At 47.6% G+C, this 14,629-nt stretch overlaps 1 protein-coding gene across 3 annotated transcripts in view; it reads left to right on the top strand.

Annotated features, from left to right (window-relative positions):
- Window positions 1-14,629, top strand: part of IQSEC2 (IQ motif and Sec7 domain ArfGEF 2) — an 82,632-nt gene that overhangs the window by 27,752 nt on the left and 40,251 nt on the right. Inside the window, exons 1-2 of one of the 3 annotated variants that reach the window (XM_004389117.1) lie at window positions 10,787-10,905; window positions 12,784-12,879. The exons of the other annotated variants lie outside the window; for them this stretch is intronic. Coding sequence (XP_004389174.1) covers window positions 10,880-10,905; window positions 12,784-12,879 — 122 coding nt within the window. The 5' untranslated portion in view covers window positions 10,787-10,879. Of the gene's footprint in view, window positions 1-10,786; window positions 10,906-12,783; window positions 12,880-14,629 lie in introns of those variants that run through there. 3 annotated transcript variants of the gene reach the window in all.

Here is a 14,629-nt window from a genome sequence, read left to right as displayed (position 1 = left end):
CTCTAAAGAGGTCAGGTCTGGACCTTTCCCTACCTCCTGCTCCCAGGAGAAGAGGGCACAGTAGATGCTGGGCTTCCCTGGTCCAGAGTTTATATTCCACCCTGAACTGTGCCAGTACTGAGTAGCGGGATTTGGATGGACTTTTGATAAGATACATTCTAGATATTAGAAATATACATTGTGGTGACAAGTAAAAAAATTTGCATGCATGGTAAAAATGATTACAAGCTTCAGTAAATTTTAAGGGTGTGGTCAATCTGCCACTTGAGGAGGCAGGAGCAGAACTAGGGTAGAAATGGGCTATTTGCACACTCCCCAGTGCCTTAATCCATCAGAGGCTTTGGGAATACAGAAGTATCAGCACAGGGACTCTCTGGAAATGATGGGAGGCTTGGGGTAGGGCCCAATCAGTCTTAGCATCCAGGTAGAGGGTTATGGGATGGGCCTATGAGATGAGGTGGGCAAGGCAGTCCAGGGATCTAAGCAGCAGGGGCATGGGATGGGTACAATCTAGGCAGGGCTGCAACTAGATTCGCACCTTTGTGAAGAATAGAAAAAGGCGGCTGTCTGAAGGGCAACCCCTCTGAATGGATCAACTGGAAAAATGTTGCCTTTACTCTAGTCTGCTGCAGCCCTTCACCAGGGTTCCCAGCTTGGTAAACATAGCACAGGTTGGGGAGAGGGCTACCACTCATGCTTTCTTGGCTGTGAACTCTTGTGTAGGGCACAACTTGTCCAACCATATGCAGCAGCCCAGGTCCTATCCTCCAGGCAGTGGATATGGGACAGGGGCAGTAAATCCCAGCATACAGACAGGGGTGTGTGATGAGACACCATTCTGTTTTAGCATTCCAGGCCGGGGGGTATGGGATGAACGCACTAATGCCTAGGGCCAATGTAGGACTGTGGGATGGGAGCACGCTTAGGTCCTGTATTCAGGCACGGGCAATGTGACAGACATAGTTTCAGTGTCCAGTCAAGGGTTATATGATGAGGGATCATTTGTCCCAGCATGTAACCAAGGAGTATGGCATAGGCACTGCCTGTCCTAGCATTTAGGAAGTCACTAGTCTAGCAAAGGACATGGATTCTACTGTCCCACTGTGGGTTTGGAGAAAGGCAGCTTGGGCTGGTTTTGAGGCCATGACTCCTCCAGGTATCCCCCAGTGCTATGCCTCCTACTTGTTGAGGAATCAAACTGAAGGTGTCTCTAGTTCTTAGCTCTTCCCAGCAGGGGAGTTCCTGGGATCTATAGCTCATGGTATTTAATAATTATCATAATCATAAGTCATATGATGACACATGTTGGGTCTTTACAATTTACAGCAATTATCAGGGACTTTCTTTTGTTTGATCCTCCTAGTGACACTGTAGGGGGAGCCTTGGCTGGCCTTATCATCACGGTTTTATAGTTGAGGAAACTGAGGCTCAGGGTAGTTAAGGGTTTTGCTTACAGCCATGCAACTAATATATGGCTGAACCAGGATTCAAACCCAGGTCTCCCTGGCACCAAGCCCAGAACCCTGCCCATGCCATCAGTGTGGGAGGTCTCAACAGCCTTGCAGGTAATAATAATCATCCTCATCTTCATCCTAATATTAATAAAATAGCAATTACCATTTGTTCCTCACATACTAAGAACTTTGAATATGATCTTATTGAATACTCACAGCAGCCCTATTAGGCATGGATTAGGATCCCTGATTTACAAATGAAGAAAATGAAGTTGCCCAAGGAAAGAAGAGGGTATAGGGCATGGTGGCATCACTCCAGTTCTTACCCTGGGCTGTCTGGTTCTGAAACTAACATTTGTTTTACTAAGACATGCTTCCTGGCATATATCCTAGGCCCATAGTCAAGGAGGTTGTAGGGGCCTTGAAGACTCAGCAACTGGAGAAGCAAGGGTCAAGCTTGGGCTGTGGAAAGGGCTTCAAACATAGCAGTTGTAGGGCCAGACCTTGCAATCATGGTGGGAAGATCCTTTAACTTGGAATTAGGGCTGGGTAGGGCCCTCTGAAAATACTCTCAAGACCCACATGTCAGTTCTGGAGTTTACTTCGGTTAGGAATCAGGGATAGATTCCTGGAGAAGGCAATGTCTGAGCTGGGCTGTGGAGAACTGACTTTGCATAGTGAAGGCATCCCTGGAGGTAGAATCTCCTTGTGGAGGAAAGTGAAGGGTGGGCTTAGGGACAGTGAGCTGTCTGTTGGGCTAAAACAGAAGATCCTGGGCAGGAAAAGAGCAAATGTTGAAGTTCCGAACACCAGCTGGGGATGGTCACAGATACCTTGTATCATCAGTGAGGAGCCAGGGAAGGTTGTGGAGGAGAGAGGAGGAGGCTCTGTGGCATAGAAAGGGCAGAAACTTCAAATTCAGGCAAATCTGGCCTCCATTTATGGCCAGATTGCTTTCTAATTATGTGACATTGAACAAATCTCTTCATCCCTTGGAGCCCCAGTTTCCTCATCTGTTAAACATTGTGTGTGTGTGTGTGTGTGTGTGTGTGTGTATACACATGCGCACATACACACGGGTGGTGATGGGGATGTTAGGAGGATAGAAAAAAACACCAAGGAGAAGATTTAGGCCTTGGGCGTTGTAGAAACTGAGCAGCAAGGAGTGAGCAAGGTAGGTGGATTGAAAGCTACCCGTAGCAGGGCCCAGGCCAGAGGGCTTCTAAGTATGGGATGCCAGAGAAGTGTGGATTCTAATTAGAGCCGAACAGCTGGTGTTGGGGGAGGGCTGTGGGCAGAGGAAAGTGCCTGGATTTCCTGTAGATCTGTGAGAGGTTGCCAAACCTAAAGGTACCTTAAACCAAGGTGCAGAAAGGGGCTGGCCATGGCTCAAGATCACAAAGCTAGTTATCGGCAGAGACTGCTTCCTAGCTGTGTGATCTTTGCCAAGTCACTTAGCGTCTCTGATCCTTGGTTTCCTCATTGATAAATGGGGACAATAATGCAAACTTCTCTGGGTTGATGAGAGAACTTACAGCAAGGCTCAGCATAAAATAGTGGCTCAACAAATTGTGGTGTCCTCTACCTTCCTCTAACCCAACCCATTGTCAAGCTGGAAACGTGAAGTGATCTTGAAAACAGAGAGGGGCAGGAGGGGCCTAATACAGCCCTCCACCAGAAGAAGGAACCCAGGCCTAGAGAGGCATGGTCACAGTAAGGGTCAGGCTGGAACTCAGGGGCCCTGGGGACCAGGCTGGGGTTGCTAGGCACGCAAGGATGAGAGCGGGAGGAGGTGGCCTGTTGCTAGGGAAGGAGAGAGGGGGTGGGGAGCTGCTGACACCCGCACAGCCAGGGACGTCACCATGGCAACGGGAGCCACTGCAGTAGAGAGGAGAAGTGGGAGGAGGAACCACTGCTGGCTCTGTTCCCAGAGGAGGCCTCCCACTCTGGGCCTCAGTGCCCCCATCTGTCCAACAGGAGTTTGGATTAGACAGTCTCTAAGATTCTTTCTTGTTTTGACCTCCTGGCAATCTGGGATGGCAGAGACCTCACAGACCTTCCATGGCTCCCCCATCCATATGTCCAGGACACTGCCAGTCCCCATAGCCTCCCCAGTTGCATCCCACTCTTCCCTCCCATGCTACCTCCTGTTTAGCTCAGCCTGGTTGCCCACCCTGCCCAGCTACCATTTCCTTTGCCTGAATGTCACTTACTGCCTACTGAATGCTCTCTGGCTCTGGGAGGTCCAACCCCAGACCTGCCCATTCTAGGAAGCCTTCCCTGACTGCCCTAGTCCACCCTGACTGCTTCCTCCCTCCCATGGTTCTCCAGCCCCAAAGGTCTGAGCTCCTCCTTCCATCCTTAGCAATCACTGCTGAAATTTATTGAGCCACTTCTAAGAGCTGGGCTCCACACAAGACTCTTTACAAATAATAGCTCAAATCTTTACAGTAAATCTATCACATCATATTGTGAGCCCCCATTTTACATATGAGACAGACCTCTTAGAGCTTATATGACTTTTCTGAGGTCCCCCAGCTACTATATGGTGGAGCCAGGTTTGGAACTTGGCTCTGTGTAACTCCTGCTATACCAGGCCAGAGGTGGGGGTATTCATCATTGTCATCATCATCATTCTTGTCATTTTACAGATGAGGAAACTAAGGTTTAGAGAGCTAAAATAATTTGCCCCGTGGTAGGATTAGGATATTAATCCAGACCATTGGATTGGTAATCACCATACTATACTTGCATTAACCTAGTTGTATTCCAGAAGCATGTATGGAGCATTTGCAATGTACCAAGCCCCGTGTTGGAAACCCTGGTGGCGTAGTGGTTAAGTGCTATAGCTGCTAACCAAAAGGTCATCAGTTTGAATCCACCAGGTGCTCCTTGGAAACTCTATGGGGCAGTTCTACTCCGTCCTACAGGGTCGCTAGGAGTCGGAATCGACTCGATGGCAACAGGTAGTAGTAGTAGTAGGCCCCATGTTGGGTGATACTGTGGGGCAGATGGAAGCATGCAAACAGGGTCCCTGCCTGTAAGACACAGATCAGCTAGCTCTGGCAAGACCAAATGGGAGTGTGATAACGAGGTAGAATGCCAGTGTAAGGACAAGTGTCCTAGAGGAGGTAGACATGGATTCTGACAGTGGGACAGAGGAGGAGGGAGGTAGGGTGAGTTGGTACAATTTTCCCGGAAGAGGTACCTTTCCAGGAAGTTCAAGAGGAGTAAGAGGTTCCTCTTCTCTCCTTCCTCTTTGTGTTCTCCTGCCCCCACCTAGCCCAGCCCCAGGAAGTGGGTGACCCCTAAGCTGGCTGGGTGCCTGGTTGGCACCAAAATAAACTTGCCTTCTCTCTCTTCCCCTCCCCTTGCCTCTGTCCCCTCTGTCCTGGCTTAAATTAGCAGCCCTGAAGATGAGTCACTTGGCAGCTGGGAAGGAGGCTGCGCAGAGCCCAGTCAAGCCTCAACTCCTGTCCTGAGCCATACGGACAATGCTACCGTGTTCATACATGTGGATGTGTGTTAGTACATGTCATTGAGGCTCTGTATCAGTGTGGTGTGAAAGTGCAAGGCCAGCGTTGCATGCTGGCGTGTGTCCATGTATGTTAGGGTGTCTGGATAAGCATATCTGGTTGCTGCTGCATTTATTTCTGTGTGTCACTGGATGTCAGTGCACGTGAGTGTGTGGCTGTAGCATGTGTCTATGGTAGCAAGTATCAGCAAATGAGGGAGCTTTGGGGTAAGCAAACACAAATGCTGTATAATTGCACTCACCCCTCCCTACATAAGTGCTGTGTATGTGTTTTTGCTTATGCAAGCCATGCGCTTGTATTTCCAGTTTTCACTTGTCTTAGTCTGGGTACATTTTGTTGCAAAGAACAGAAACCCACTCAAACTAGCTCAAGAATAAGGGGGGAGGGCGGCTGGGAAACTATTGTGAGGCTACATATCATAGAATCTAAGAGCAGAAAATGAAGTATGGCCAGGTCTCATGCCAACTGGAAGTGGGACCAGGAAGTCAGGAAACAGGGATGCTCTCTCTCTCTCTCTGCATTTCCCGGGCCCATGTCGTATCTCTTGCCATCTCTCATGGCTTGCTTGGTCTCTGTCACCTCTTTTTTACTCACTCCTCTCTCTGAACCAGCTTCTTCTGCTTTCACACGGCCTAACATGGCCACCGACCTAGAAGTTCTGTGACCTTCCAGCTTCAGGATCTACTCCCATATGACTGCAGTGCTTCCGTCCAGCCTGGTATTCACAGGGCAGCAAAGGGCTGTAGTAGATTCTAAGAGAATCTCAGTAGATTCTCTTAGAAGTGGGTGAGGGTAGACAGGTAAAATACCTGGTGTTCCTTTGACAGTGAACACATGATTTTTGTCTACACAAGTAAGGTCAGAGCCTGGGGGTTAGTCTGTGCAGAGGTCCATGGTTGTAAGGTTGCCCATCCATCAAGTTTTTTTGTTCCTAGTCTATTGCAAGTAGACCTTTGCTCACTATGCCTCTCAAGTTCCATGTTCTTACATCAAAACACATGATTTTATCTAAAAAGTTCCCCTTATTTTATGCCAAAATGCCTTTTAAATGCATGGCGAATATTACCATTGCTACCAGTTTGCAGTAATTTTCATAGCCTCAGAACAACTGGCATAATGCTACTGATGTTACACCTTCTACCAGCTTCTTGGTTGCTTCGGGAATTTTTATATTTTGTTAGTGCAGTGACTGAATTTATAGTTATTTGCAGTATATAATTACAAGCACACATTATCAATATTATCAGCTTGATGCTTGAGCTTACTTTTACATTAATACGAACTCTGCAGTTTTTACATTAATTACAGAGGGAATTAATGACCCCTTAGACAAGTTTTCACCTATGAGTAAAGAGTTTGGAACTAGCTGTACCTGTAATGACTGTTCTCCAGATGCAAGCGCAATGCCCACAGCTCTGGCCCTTTGCCTGGCCTCACATCCTCTGACTTAAACTAGAATATCCCCAACCACCTCCTCTAGGGCCTCCTGTTTCTGGCCTGGCTTGTAGGAGGTATTGTTATTTTTTAATAAAGATAATATTTTATTATTATTATTAAAGCCATCTTCCAATATAAATGGTGAACCTGAGTAGGAGAGATCATCTCAGGCTCAGGGCAGAGTCTTCTTCAACTCCTTCTCCCTTTTTTTATTCTTCCAAACGTTAATAATTGCTTTCATTCAGAAAGTGCCTACTATGTATCAAGTATTGTTATGGAGCACTTGACACACATTATCTTTAATTCTTATGGCCACCCTGCCAAACAGGGGTGATTGTGTCTATTTTACAGGTGGGGAAACTGAAATCTAGAGAGGTAAAGTGACTTGTTCAGAGTCATCAATCCATCCACTCACTCATTCAAGGACAATTTATCAAGTACCTACAATGTATCAGACACTGTGCTAAGTGCTTTTGAATAACAGTGATGGGCCTCACTCTGATGAAACTCTGGTAGGGAAACAGACAAGGAAACAGACAATTAAGATAATTATAGGGGAAGTGTAGGGAGCTATGGGAGCACCTTGGAAGTATACCCAACCCAGCCTGAAGGTCAGGGAAGCTTCTTCAGGCTGACATCTAAGGTGAGACTAGAGGGATAAGTAGAAGTTATCCAGGCAAGGGGTGGGGATAGAGTGAAGTAAAATGGGAAGTGTTGCAGGCAGAGCAAAAAATGTGCACCAGAGTTGTGGGAGAGGGTGTTTGGTACTCACATTTGTGGAGAACTAAAGCTGTATCTTCATTGAGACCAGGGCGTCATGAGAGATGGTCTGGAAAAGGGGCAGAATGTAAATTGGGAGGCTGGACCTGGAACCCTGATCAGTTGGACCCAGAGCTGAGGAGCTGCAGGACCTAGGAGTAGAGTTTCCATGCTTCCTGGGCTCCTGGAGATATTTGCTTCTTGTCTGGCCCTGAGAGCCTGTCCTGGCCAGCGTCTGGCCCAGGATTCCAAGGGCCACAGTGCCCTCTAGTGTCCACCATCCCATACTGCAGCCTTCACCTCAGTGGATTGTCTCCCACCAACATTTACTGACCTGTGTGACTAGATGCTCTGTACTGGATGCTAGGGACACTGAGATGAATAAGACAGGGCCCCCATCCTCAGAGAGCTCACATCCAAGAAAAGGCAACAAACATGTGAACAGACAGTTTGAACAATGCTGGATGCAAGGAGCACAGGGTGAGCAGGACACCAGGGAGGTGGCCCAGCCAACCTGGGCGGAGTCAGGGCAGATTCTCAGAGGGCACAACCCATGAGATGACTTTTGAAGAAGGGGGAGCTAGTCAGGTGGGGAGGTGGGGGCAGGGGCTGCGGGGAAGGGTCTTTTGAACAGAGGGACAGCACATGCAAAGATGAGGCATGGAGCCATAGTATGTGGCTGAGAATTGCCAAGTCGTTCTGTCTGGGTGGAGCACAGGTTGAAGATGGGAGGAAGGCTGAGACCAGCTGGAGGTGGGGGCAGGAGCTAGCTCATAGAAGGTTCTAGGATGCCTGCCACTAGCTCATAAAAACAAAACAACAGCAACCCGTTGCCATCGAGTCGATTCCGACTCATAGTGACCTTGTAGGACAGAGTAGAACTGCCGCATAGAGTTTCCAAGGAGCAGCTGATGGATTCAAACTGCCGGCAGCTGTAGCTCACCGTAGCTCTTAACCACTGTGCCACCAGGGTTCCACTAGCTCATAGTAGGCCCTTAATGAATGGAGTCATATAAGGAGCTTCCTGACCCCTTTGGAGTCACAAACCCACTAGGATCTGATGAAAGCTGAAGATGTTCTCCTCAGAAACGTGCTCTTACTAATATTTTTCATACTGTTTCAGGGGGCTTCAGAGACACTCTCCCCCTGTGCCTCTCCACGTACCATAGGGTTCCAAATTACTCTTAATATGAATACTGAAGACTTTACTGTGGCCTCTAAGGCTGTGTGTGATCAAGCCTCTTGCCTACTTCTCCAGCCTCTCCTCTCTCCCCTCTGCTTTGTTCACTCTGCCACGTTGGCCTCATTGCAGTTCCTGGAAATACTACCTCAGGTCCTTTACCCAAGCTGTGTCCTCTGCCTGGAATGCTCTCCCTCTACTATCTCCACTTTTTGCTTAGTTTAATTCCATTAGTTATTGAATGTCTGTCTCTTCTCACTCCATGAGAGCAGGACATTGTCTATCCTTAGTCACTGCTGTACACAGCACCTGGCACAGTGCCTGGTATACAGGATTTGTTGAATAAGTGAATGAAGGACCCACCAGTGCCCTGTGGCTGGGTTAGGCTCCTCACCTTACCTTATTTTTTTCTTTATTGTACTTCAGGTGAAGGCTTACAGAACAAACAGTTTCTCATGAAACAGTGGTACACATATTGTTTTATGACATTGGTTAACAACCCCACAACATGTCAACCCTCTCCCTTCTCGACCTTTTTTTTTTTTTTGACCTTACCTTATTTTTTGCAAGTAATGCACCCATGTAAATAATGCACCCACCCATATAACGCACATAGTGCACTTAGGAAAATAATGCTTTGAGGGGGTTGCACAGTTGGCAAAAAATGTATAATGTGCATTATTTGCATAAAAATACAGTGATTCCTTCTTCCCTTCAGCCCCTGGTGGGTTATCCCATGAGTCTACCCAATACGCTAACATATGTTTGAATTCCAAGAGTGGCCCCAGATTAAGGATTTTTTTTCCTAAAAGTCTTCCCATCCCTGAAACAAACAGGCTTCCCATGTGTCTACCCTTGCTTCCTGGGAGAAGGGTCAGACCTTCTCAGGCTAAGACTCTTCATCATGTACACGCTTGTCTCATTGAATCCTTAGAAGAACCTGTGAGGTAGGAATCGCTGCTCTTCTTTTAGAGATGAACAAACTAGCCTAGGAGTGGTAAAGCAATTTGCCCAGGGTTACCCAGCAATACGAGGCACTAAAGTTTAGGCTCTTTGCCTCACCAGAGAGGGGCAGGACTTGCCTAAGCTCACATAGCATCAGCCTTAGAGCCAGGACTAAAATCTCCATCTCTAGACTCCTACCAGTCCAAGAGGAAGGTCTGGGCCAAAGATATGGCTTATAGGGCACCAACTGCAGATGGGTACAAGGTGAAGCTTCTGTAGGAGCTAGGGGAGTTGCTCAAAGAGAACAGAAAAATCAGGCACTGAGGCCAGAGCCCTGAGGAGCATGGCTTTAAGATGTGGGCAGAGGGAGAGGAGGCCACAAAGGGCCTGCTGCGGTGGCCTGGAGGGCTATCTCTCTTACAGCTTTGGCTTTCTTGAGAGGAATCAGCTGCCCAGCAGGGAGGCAGGAAGGCTGGCCTATTGCCTGTCAGCTCTTATTCTTTCTAGATCAGTGACCCCCTGGCTCCTCCCAGGGCTGCCTTCTGCTCAGGACAGTCAGGGGCCTGGGCTCTGGGGCTGTGAAAGGACAGGAGCTATCTGAGCTGGATCTGTGGTACTCTTCAGGAACCCCACATCCTTCAAATCCTCAAAATTCTCTCCTTTCTCCAGCCCTACCTATGTCTAGAAGAGGGAGACTACTATGGTAGGTGGAGAGTCAGGCCACCTGAGTTCTAGTCTGACTTGTTGTACAAACTTAAAGTAAGACTTTTTCCCTCTCCAGGCCTCAATTTCCCCATCTGTAAAATCAGGCTGTGCAATTTCCTTGGAAGAACAGCCTTATGATTGTGAGTGGTATTTCTTCTGCCTTTTGCTTTTCTCTTCAGGGAGCATTTCTCTTAGCCAGTCCAGAAACCAATACAGGAGAGAGTGAGAGCCTATTGCAATGGTAAAGACTATTGGCCAGGGCCCCATCTTGATATCCCAAAATGGGTGATTTGAATTTTACTTGATATGGAGCATCCCGGAACAACTCCCCAACAGTCTTGTTAACTGTGCTGAAAACGAGAAGGATGTTTGTGAAAAGCTTCTACTGAAATGTATTTGCAAAGCAGCGATATGGCAGAGGGGATAGAGTCCAGATTTTAGAATGGTCAAACCAGGTCTTAACTTGGGGTTCTGCCACTTACTAGCTGTATTACCTATGCCAAGTTACTTAACCTCTTTGCATCTCAATTTCCTCTTCAGGAGACTAGGGCTAGCCACACATACTTTACAGGGTGGTTGGGAAGATTCCAGTGGAGGTACACGTAGGGAACCTAGCACGGGGTTTGGCCCAGAGGAGTTACTGAAAGCTCCAAAGCTTCTTCCTTTTACTATGAGTTCCTAGCCCTCCTGGTAGAGCAGGGGAAGGAGCAAAGTTTCTAGTTGCAGTCTGGCCTGTAGCCCAGCTGGCCTGGCCCCGCCTCCTTGGTTCCTCCTTCTAGGGAAGGGCTGGGGAGGAGGGGGTGGTGACACGGTGGAGGCACTGGGCAGGCCAAGAGGCCTGCCCTCAGGACAGGTCCAGACTCATGGAGCCCCCCAGGAGGAGCAACAGGTAGGAACCAGGGCCCCCACAGCCTGACCCCTCCCTCCCTGCCCAGGCCTGGACCCAGTCCCTGGGCTGCTGATTCAGCAGCCTCCTGGCTTCCTGGTTCCTGGCTCCCCTCTTAGACTCTTAGAGGCCTTTCGCTTTAGGGGAGGGAGCCAGCTCAAGTGGGTAAGCCTATGGGCATCTGGGTGCCCAGCTCTGTAAGGACGCTGGAGCCCTGAGCAGTGCAATCTGTGGCCTGTGAGGGGTGTTGTAATTGGCAGCTGTCCTGGTGTGCCAGCCTGGCCCAGCACTGCAGGGCTCCCAGCCTGCTTGCAGCTGCTGAGATTTCCTGATACCAACATTCCAGAAGCCTAAGGATCTCTGAGAGATATTTAAGATAGGAAGTAAAGGACTTGGGCTGGTGACTTGCACGTAGATGGCACTTGAGAAACAGTCTGATGATGACAATTATTCCAGAATCTCTGGTGAGAAGAGGCTCAGATTTAGAGGTTCTCTGGAAGGGTCTAGGATTTGGGCGTCCTCAAATTCGCAGCAAGTGAAATAGTGGTCAGCTGGCCTGACCTACAGCCACATCTCCTGGCCTTTACTTGGGCTCTTGAATAGCCAGGCCCTGACTGGTATCTGCCTTTGGGGGCTTGTGGGGAACAGGTACTGGCTAGGTTGGAAGGGCCAGCTCCACTTCCAGTTTGTCCTGGCTCTGGCTGGCCGATGTGACCCCAGCATCTGCCCTGCACTGGGTAGGGCAGGAACCAGGCCCTCAGCCTCACTATCCCGATGTTCCTCCTTCTTCCCCTCTCCCTCCTGTTCTTTGGACTTTAATCAGGGGAAGTAGGAGGCAGAGGAGCCTTTGGACCCTGCTCTGGGGGTGCGGGCACAGCACTGGGGCTAGAGTGTGGGCCCTGCCCTGGGTTGGGGGCGCAGCACTGGCCTGTGAAACAAAGACTGCTGCTGGAACCACCCCATCCTCTGCTCTGCTGGGCCCCACCCATCCACCCAGCCCTGAGTCCCATCCTGTCACCAAGACCACTGAGGCCTTGTCAGCTCTCCTCCGCCATCGCCTTCCTGTGCTCTGGTACTCTCTGCCTCTCCCTGTCTTCTCTCTGTGTCTTTTGTCTCACCCTTTCTCTGTTTTCCTCTTTCTCTGTCTTTTTCTCCTTTTCTGTTTCACCCTTTCCTTGTCTCTTTTCAGTTTCTCTCTGTTTCTCTGCCTCTCCTCCTTCAATGTGTCCTCTACCCCTCTGCCCTGGGTTCTTCTCCCTCTTTTGTCCCAGAGCCTTTACTCTCTTCACCCTCCTTCCCTTCCTATGAGGGGTTCTCTACAAGAGGGAGCCCCCCCATTCTAACACATATCTTCCCTTTCTCTTTCTTCCTGCCTTCCCCTCCTCTTTTCCCTTCCCGTGTGGCATCTGGTGTGAGGAGGGCTCCCTTCCCCCTTCTCTGCTGTGGTGTTCCAATGTCTCCGTGGCTGAGGTCCCCATGGAGTCACCTGGAACACAGGAGGCGTAGCCCAGCTCTTTCGTTTCTGCTGCCCCTTGTTGTCGTTGTGTTCTGTTTGTGGTTCGAGTGCCGTCCTCTCTTTCTTGACTTTGTGGTTTTTTTTTCTTTTTTCTTCCTTCCTTCCTTCCTGCCTTCCTGCTTTCCTGCCTTCTTCCCTCCCTTCTTTCCTTCTTCCCTCCCTCCCTCCCTTCCTGCCTCCTACCCCTCCTTTTCCATTCCCTGTCCTCCACTGCCCATTCTTTCCAGTCTCCCCTTTTCCCCTCCCCCACTTACTCTTACCTTCTTGTCCCCATTCCCACCCTGCCTCTCCCCTCCCTCCCTGTCTCTGTCTCTATCTCTGTCTCTCTCTGTCTCTCTCTCTCTCTGTCTCTCACTGTCTCTCAGGTCCACAGCGTCTCATACTCTACACCAGTATTGCTGTCCTACTCAGGTCCTTGACTCCATGAAGCTTACCCCCTCAGGCAGGCTGTCAGAGAGCAGGTAAGAGCTAGACCCATCCCTCCCCCAATCCCTCACCTTCCCAGTCAAATATGCAATATCATTGCCAGACCCCTCCCCCTTCTCCCTCTAGCCCCTGGTGTGATTGTGGAATGGGTGTCTGAGTGTATGAGGAGGGTGACTGAGGGATCAGATCAGGAGACTAAAGAGGACATTTGGAATCTGTTTGTAGTTTGTCCTTCTTTAAAAAATCCTTCTCTTGATACTTGCCTCAAAAGGCAGGAGTAGTTGGTAGGTTAGGACTCCATCAGGAGGAGAGAGGAACTGTGGTCAGGATAGGCTTTCTAGAATATGTGACTTTTGAGCTGTTTTGAAGACTGAGTAGGAATTTGCCAGCTGGATAGGATGGGGAAGGGTATTTAGGCAGAGAGAACAATCTGCCCACACCTTTGGAGAATAATATCATTTCCAAGTTAATTAGAAAACACATTTTATAATTTCTAATTATAATACAATAAAATTTAATATTAACAACAGCAAAAAAAGTCTAGCTCCCCCCTACCCATTTGGAAGTTTAAAAATAATTTTGTTAAAGAGGAAATAAGAATGTAATTTATGGACTATTTAGAATAAATGACAATGAGAATACTACATATCAAAACCTATGGGATATGGCCATAGGGGTTCCCCAAGGAAATTTTGTAGTTTTAAATGCTTTTCTTAGAGAACAAGACAGATTGAATTAAATGAACTAATTATTTCACTCAAGAAGCTAGAGAAAGAAAAACCAAAAGAAAGTAGAATAAAGTAATTACTGTATGATCTCTGAAGAGAAACCAGAGTATAAAAGTGATTACTATAGATAAAACCAGAAATTAATGAAATAGAAAACAAGAATTTGATAAACTAAGAGATGGTTTTTAAAAAGACCAGTAAACTGGATAGACTGTTCTCTGGCAGGTATGACTGAGAAAAATGCAAGAAAATACAAATAAAATAAGACAGGAAAAAGAGAATTTAACTATAGATACTGAGGAGATGAAAAAAAGTCACAAGAAAATGCTTTGTATCCTTTTATACCAGTGTGAAAATCTAGATAAAATGGGTGATTTTCTAGGAAATGTAAATACTCAAAATTGACCTAAGGAGTGGCAGAAAAACTGAATAGATCAATAAACATAGAAGAAACTGAGAAAATGGTTACATTTTTCTTCTAAGAAATGGTACCAGGCCCACTTGGTACTATGGAATTTCTGGTCACATGTTAATACAGCAACAAATATTTTAAATAAAAGATTAGCAAACCGAATCCGTTAGTGTGTTACAAGAATAATATATCAGGACAAGTTAGAGTATGTCACAGGAGTGCAGGGATTGATCAAGGTTAGTTAATCTGTTATTGTAATGTATTACATTAACAGATTAAAGAAAAAAGATCATATAAGCATCTCAGTTGTTGTTATTGGGTGCTGTTGAGTCATATCCAACTCATAGCAGTATCCCGTGTGACAGAGTAGAACTGCCCCATGTGGTTCTTGGCTGTAATCCTTACGGAAGCAGATCATCAGCTCTTTCTCCTGCAGAGCTGCTGGATGGGTTCAAACCACCAGCCTTTCAGTTAGCAGCCAAGTGCTTAACCATTGTGTCACCAGGGCTCTTTAACTATCTCAATAGATGCTAAAAATCATTTGATAAAATTACACATCCATTCCCGATTTTAAAAGGCACTCTTAGTAAGTGTGTTAGTTATCTACTGCTGCATTGGGATAATTTGTTATGCAGCAATAAATAA

Source organism: Trichechus manatus, unplaced genomic scaffold (genome assembly GCF_000243295.1).
Source record: "Trichechus manatus latirostris isolate Lorelei unplaced genomic scaffold, TriManLat1.0 scaffold00233, whole genome shotgun sequence".
Taxonomy (NCBI): domain Eukaryota; kingdom Metazoa; phylum Chordata; class Mammalia; order Sirenia; family Trichechidae; genus Trichechus; species Trichechus manatus.
The sequence above is the reverse complement of the archived record's forward strand: the minus strand, read 5'-3'. Positions and strand labels throughout refer to the sequence as shown.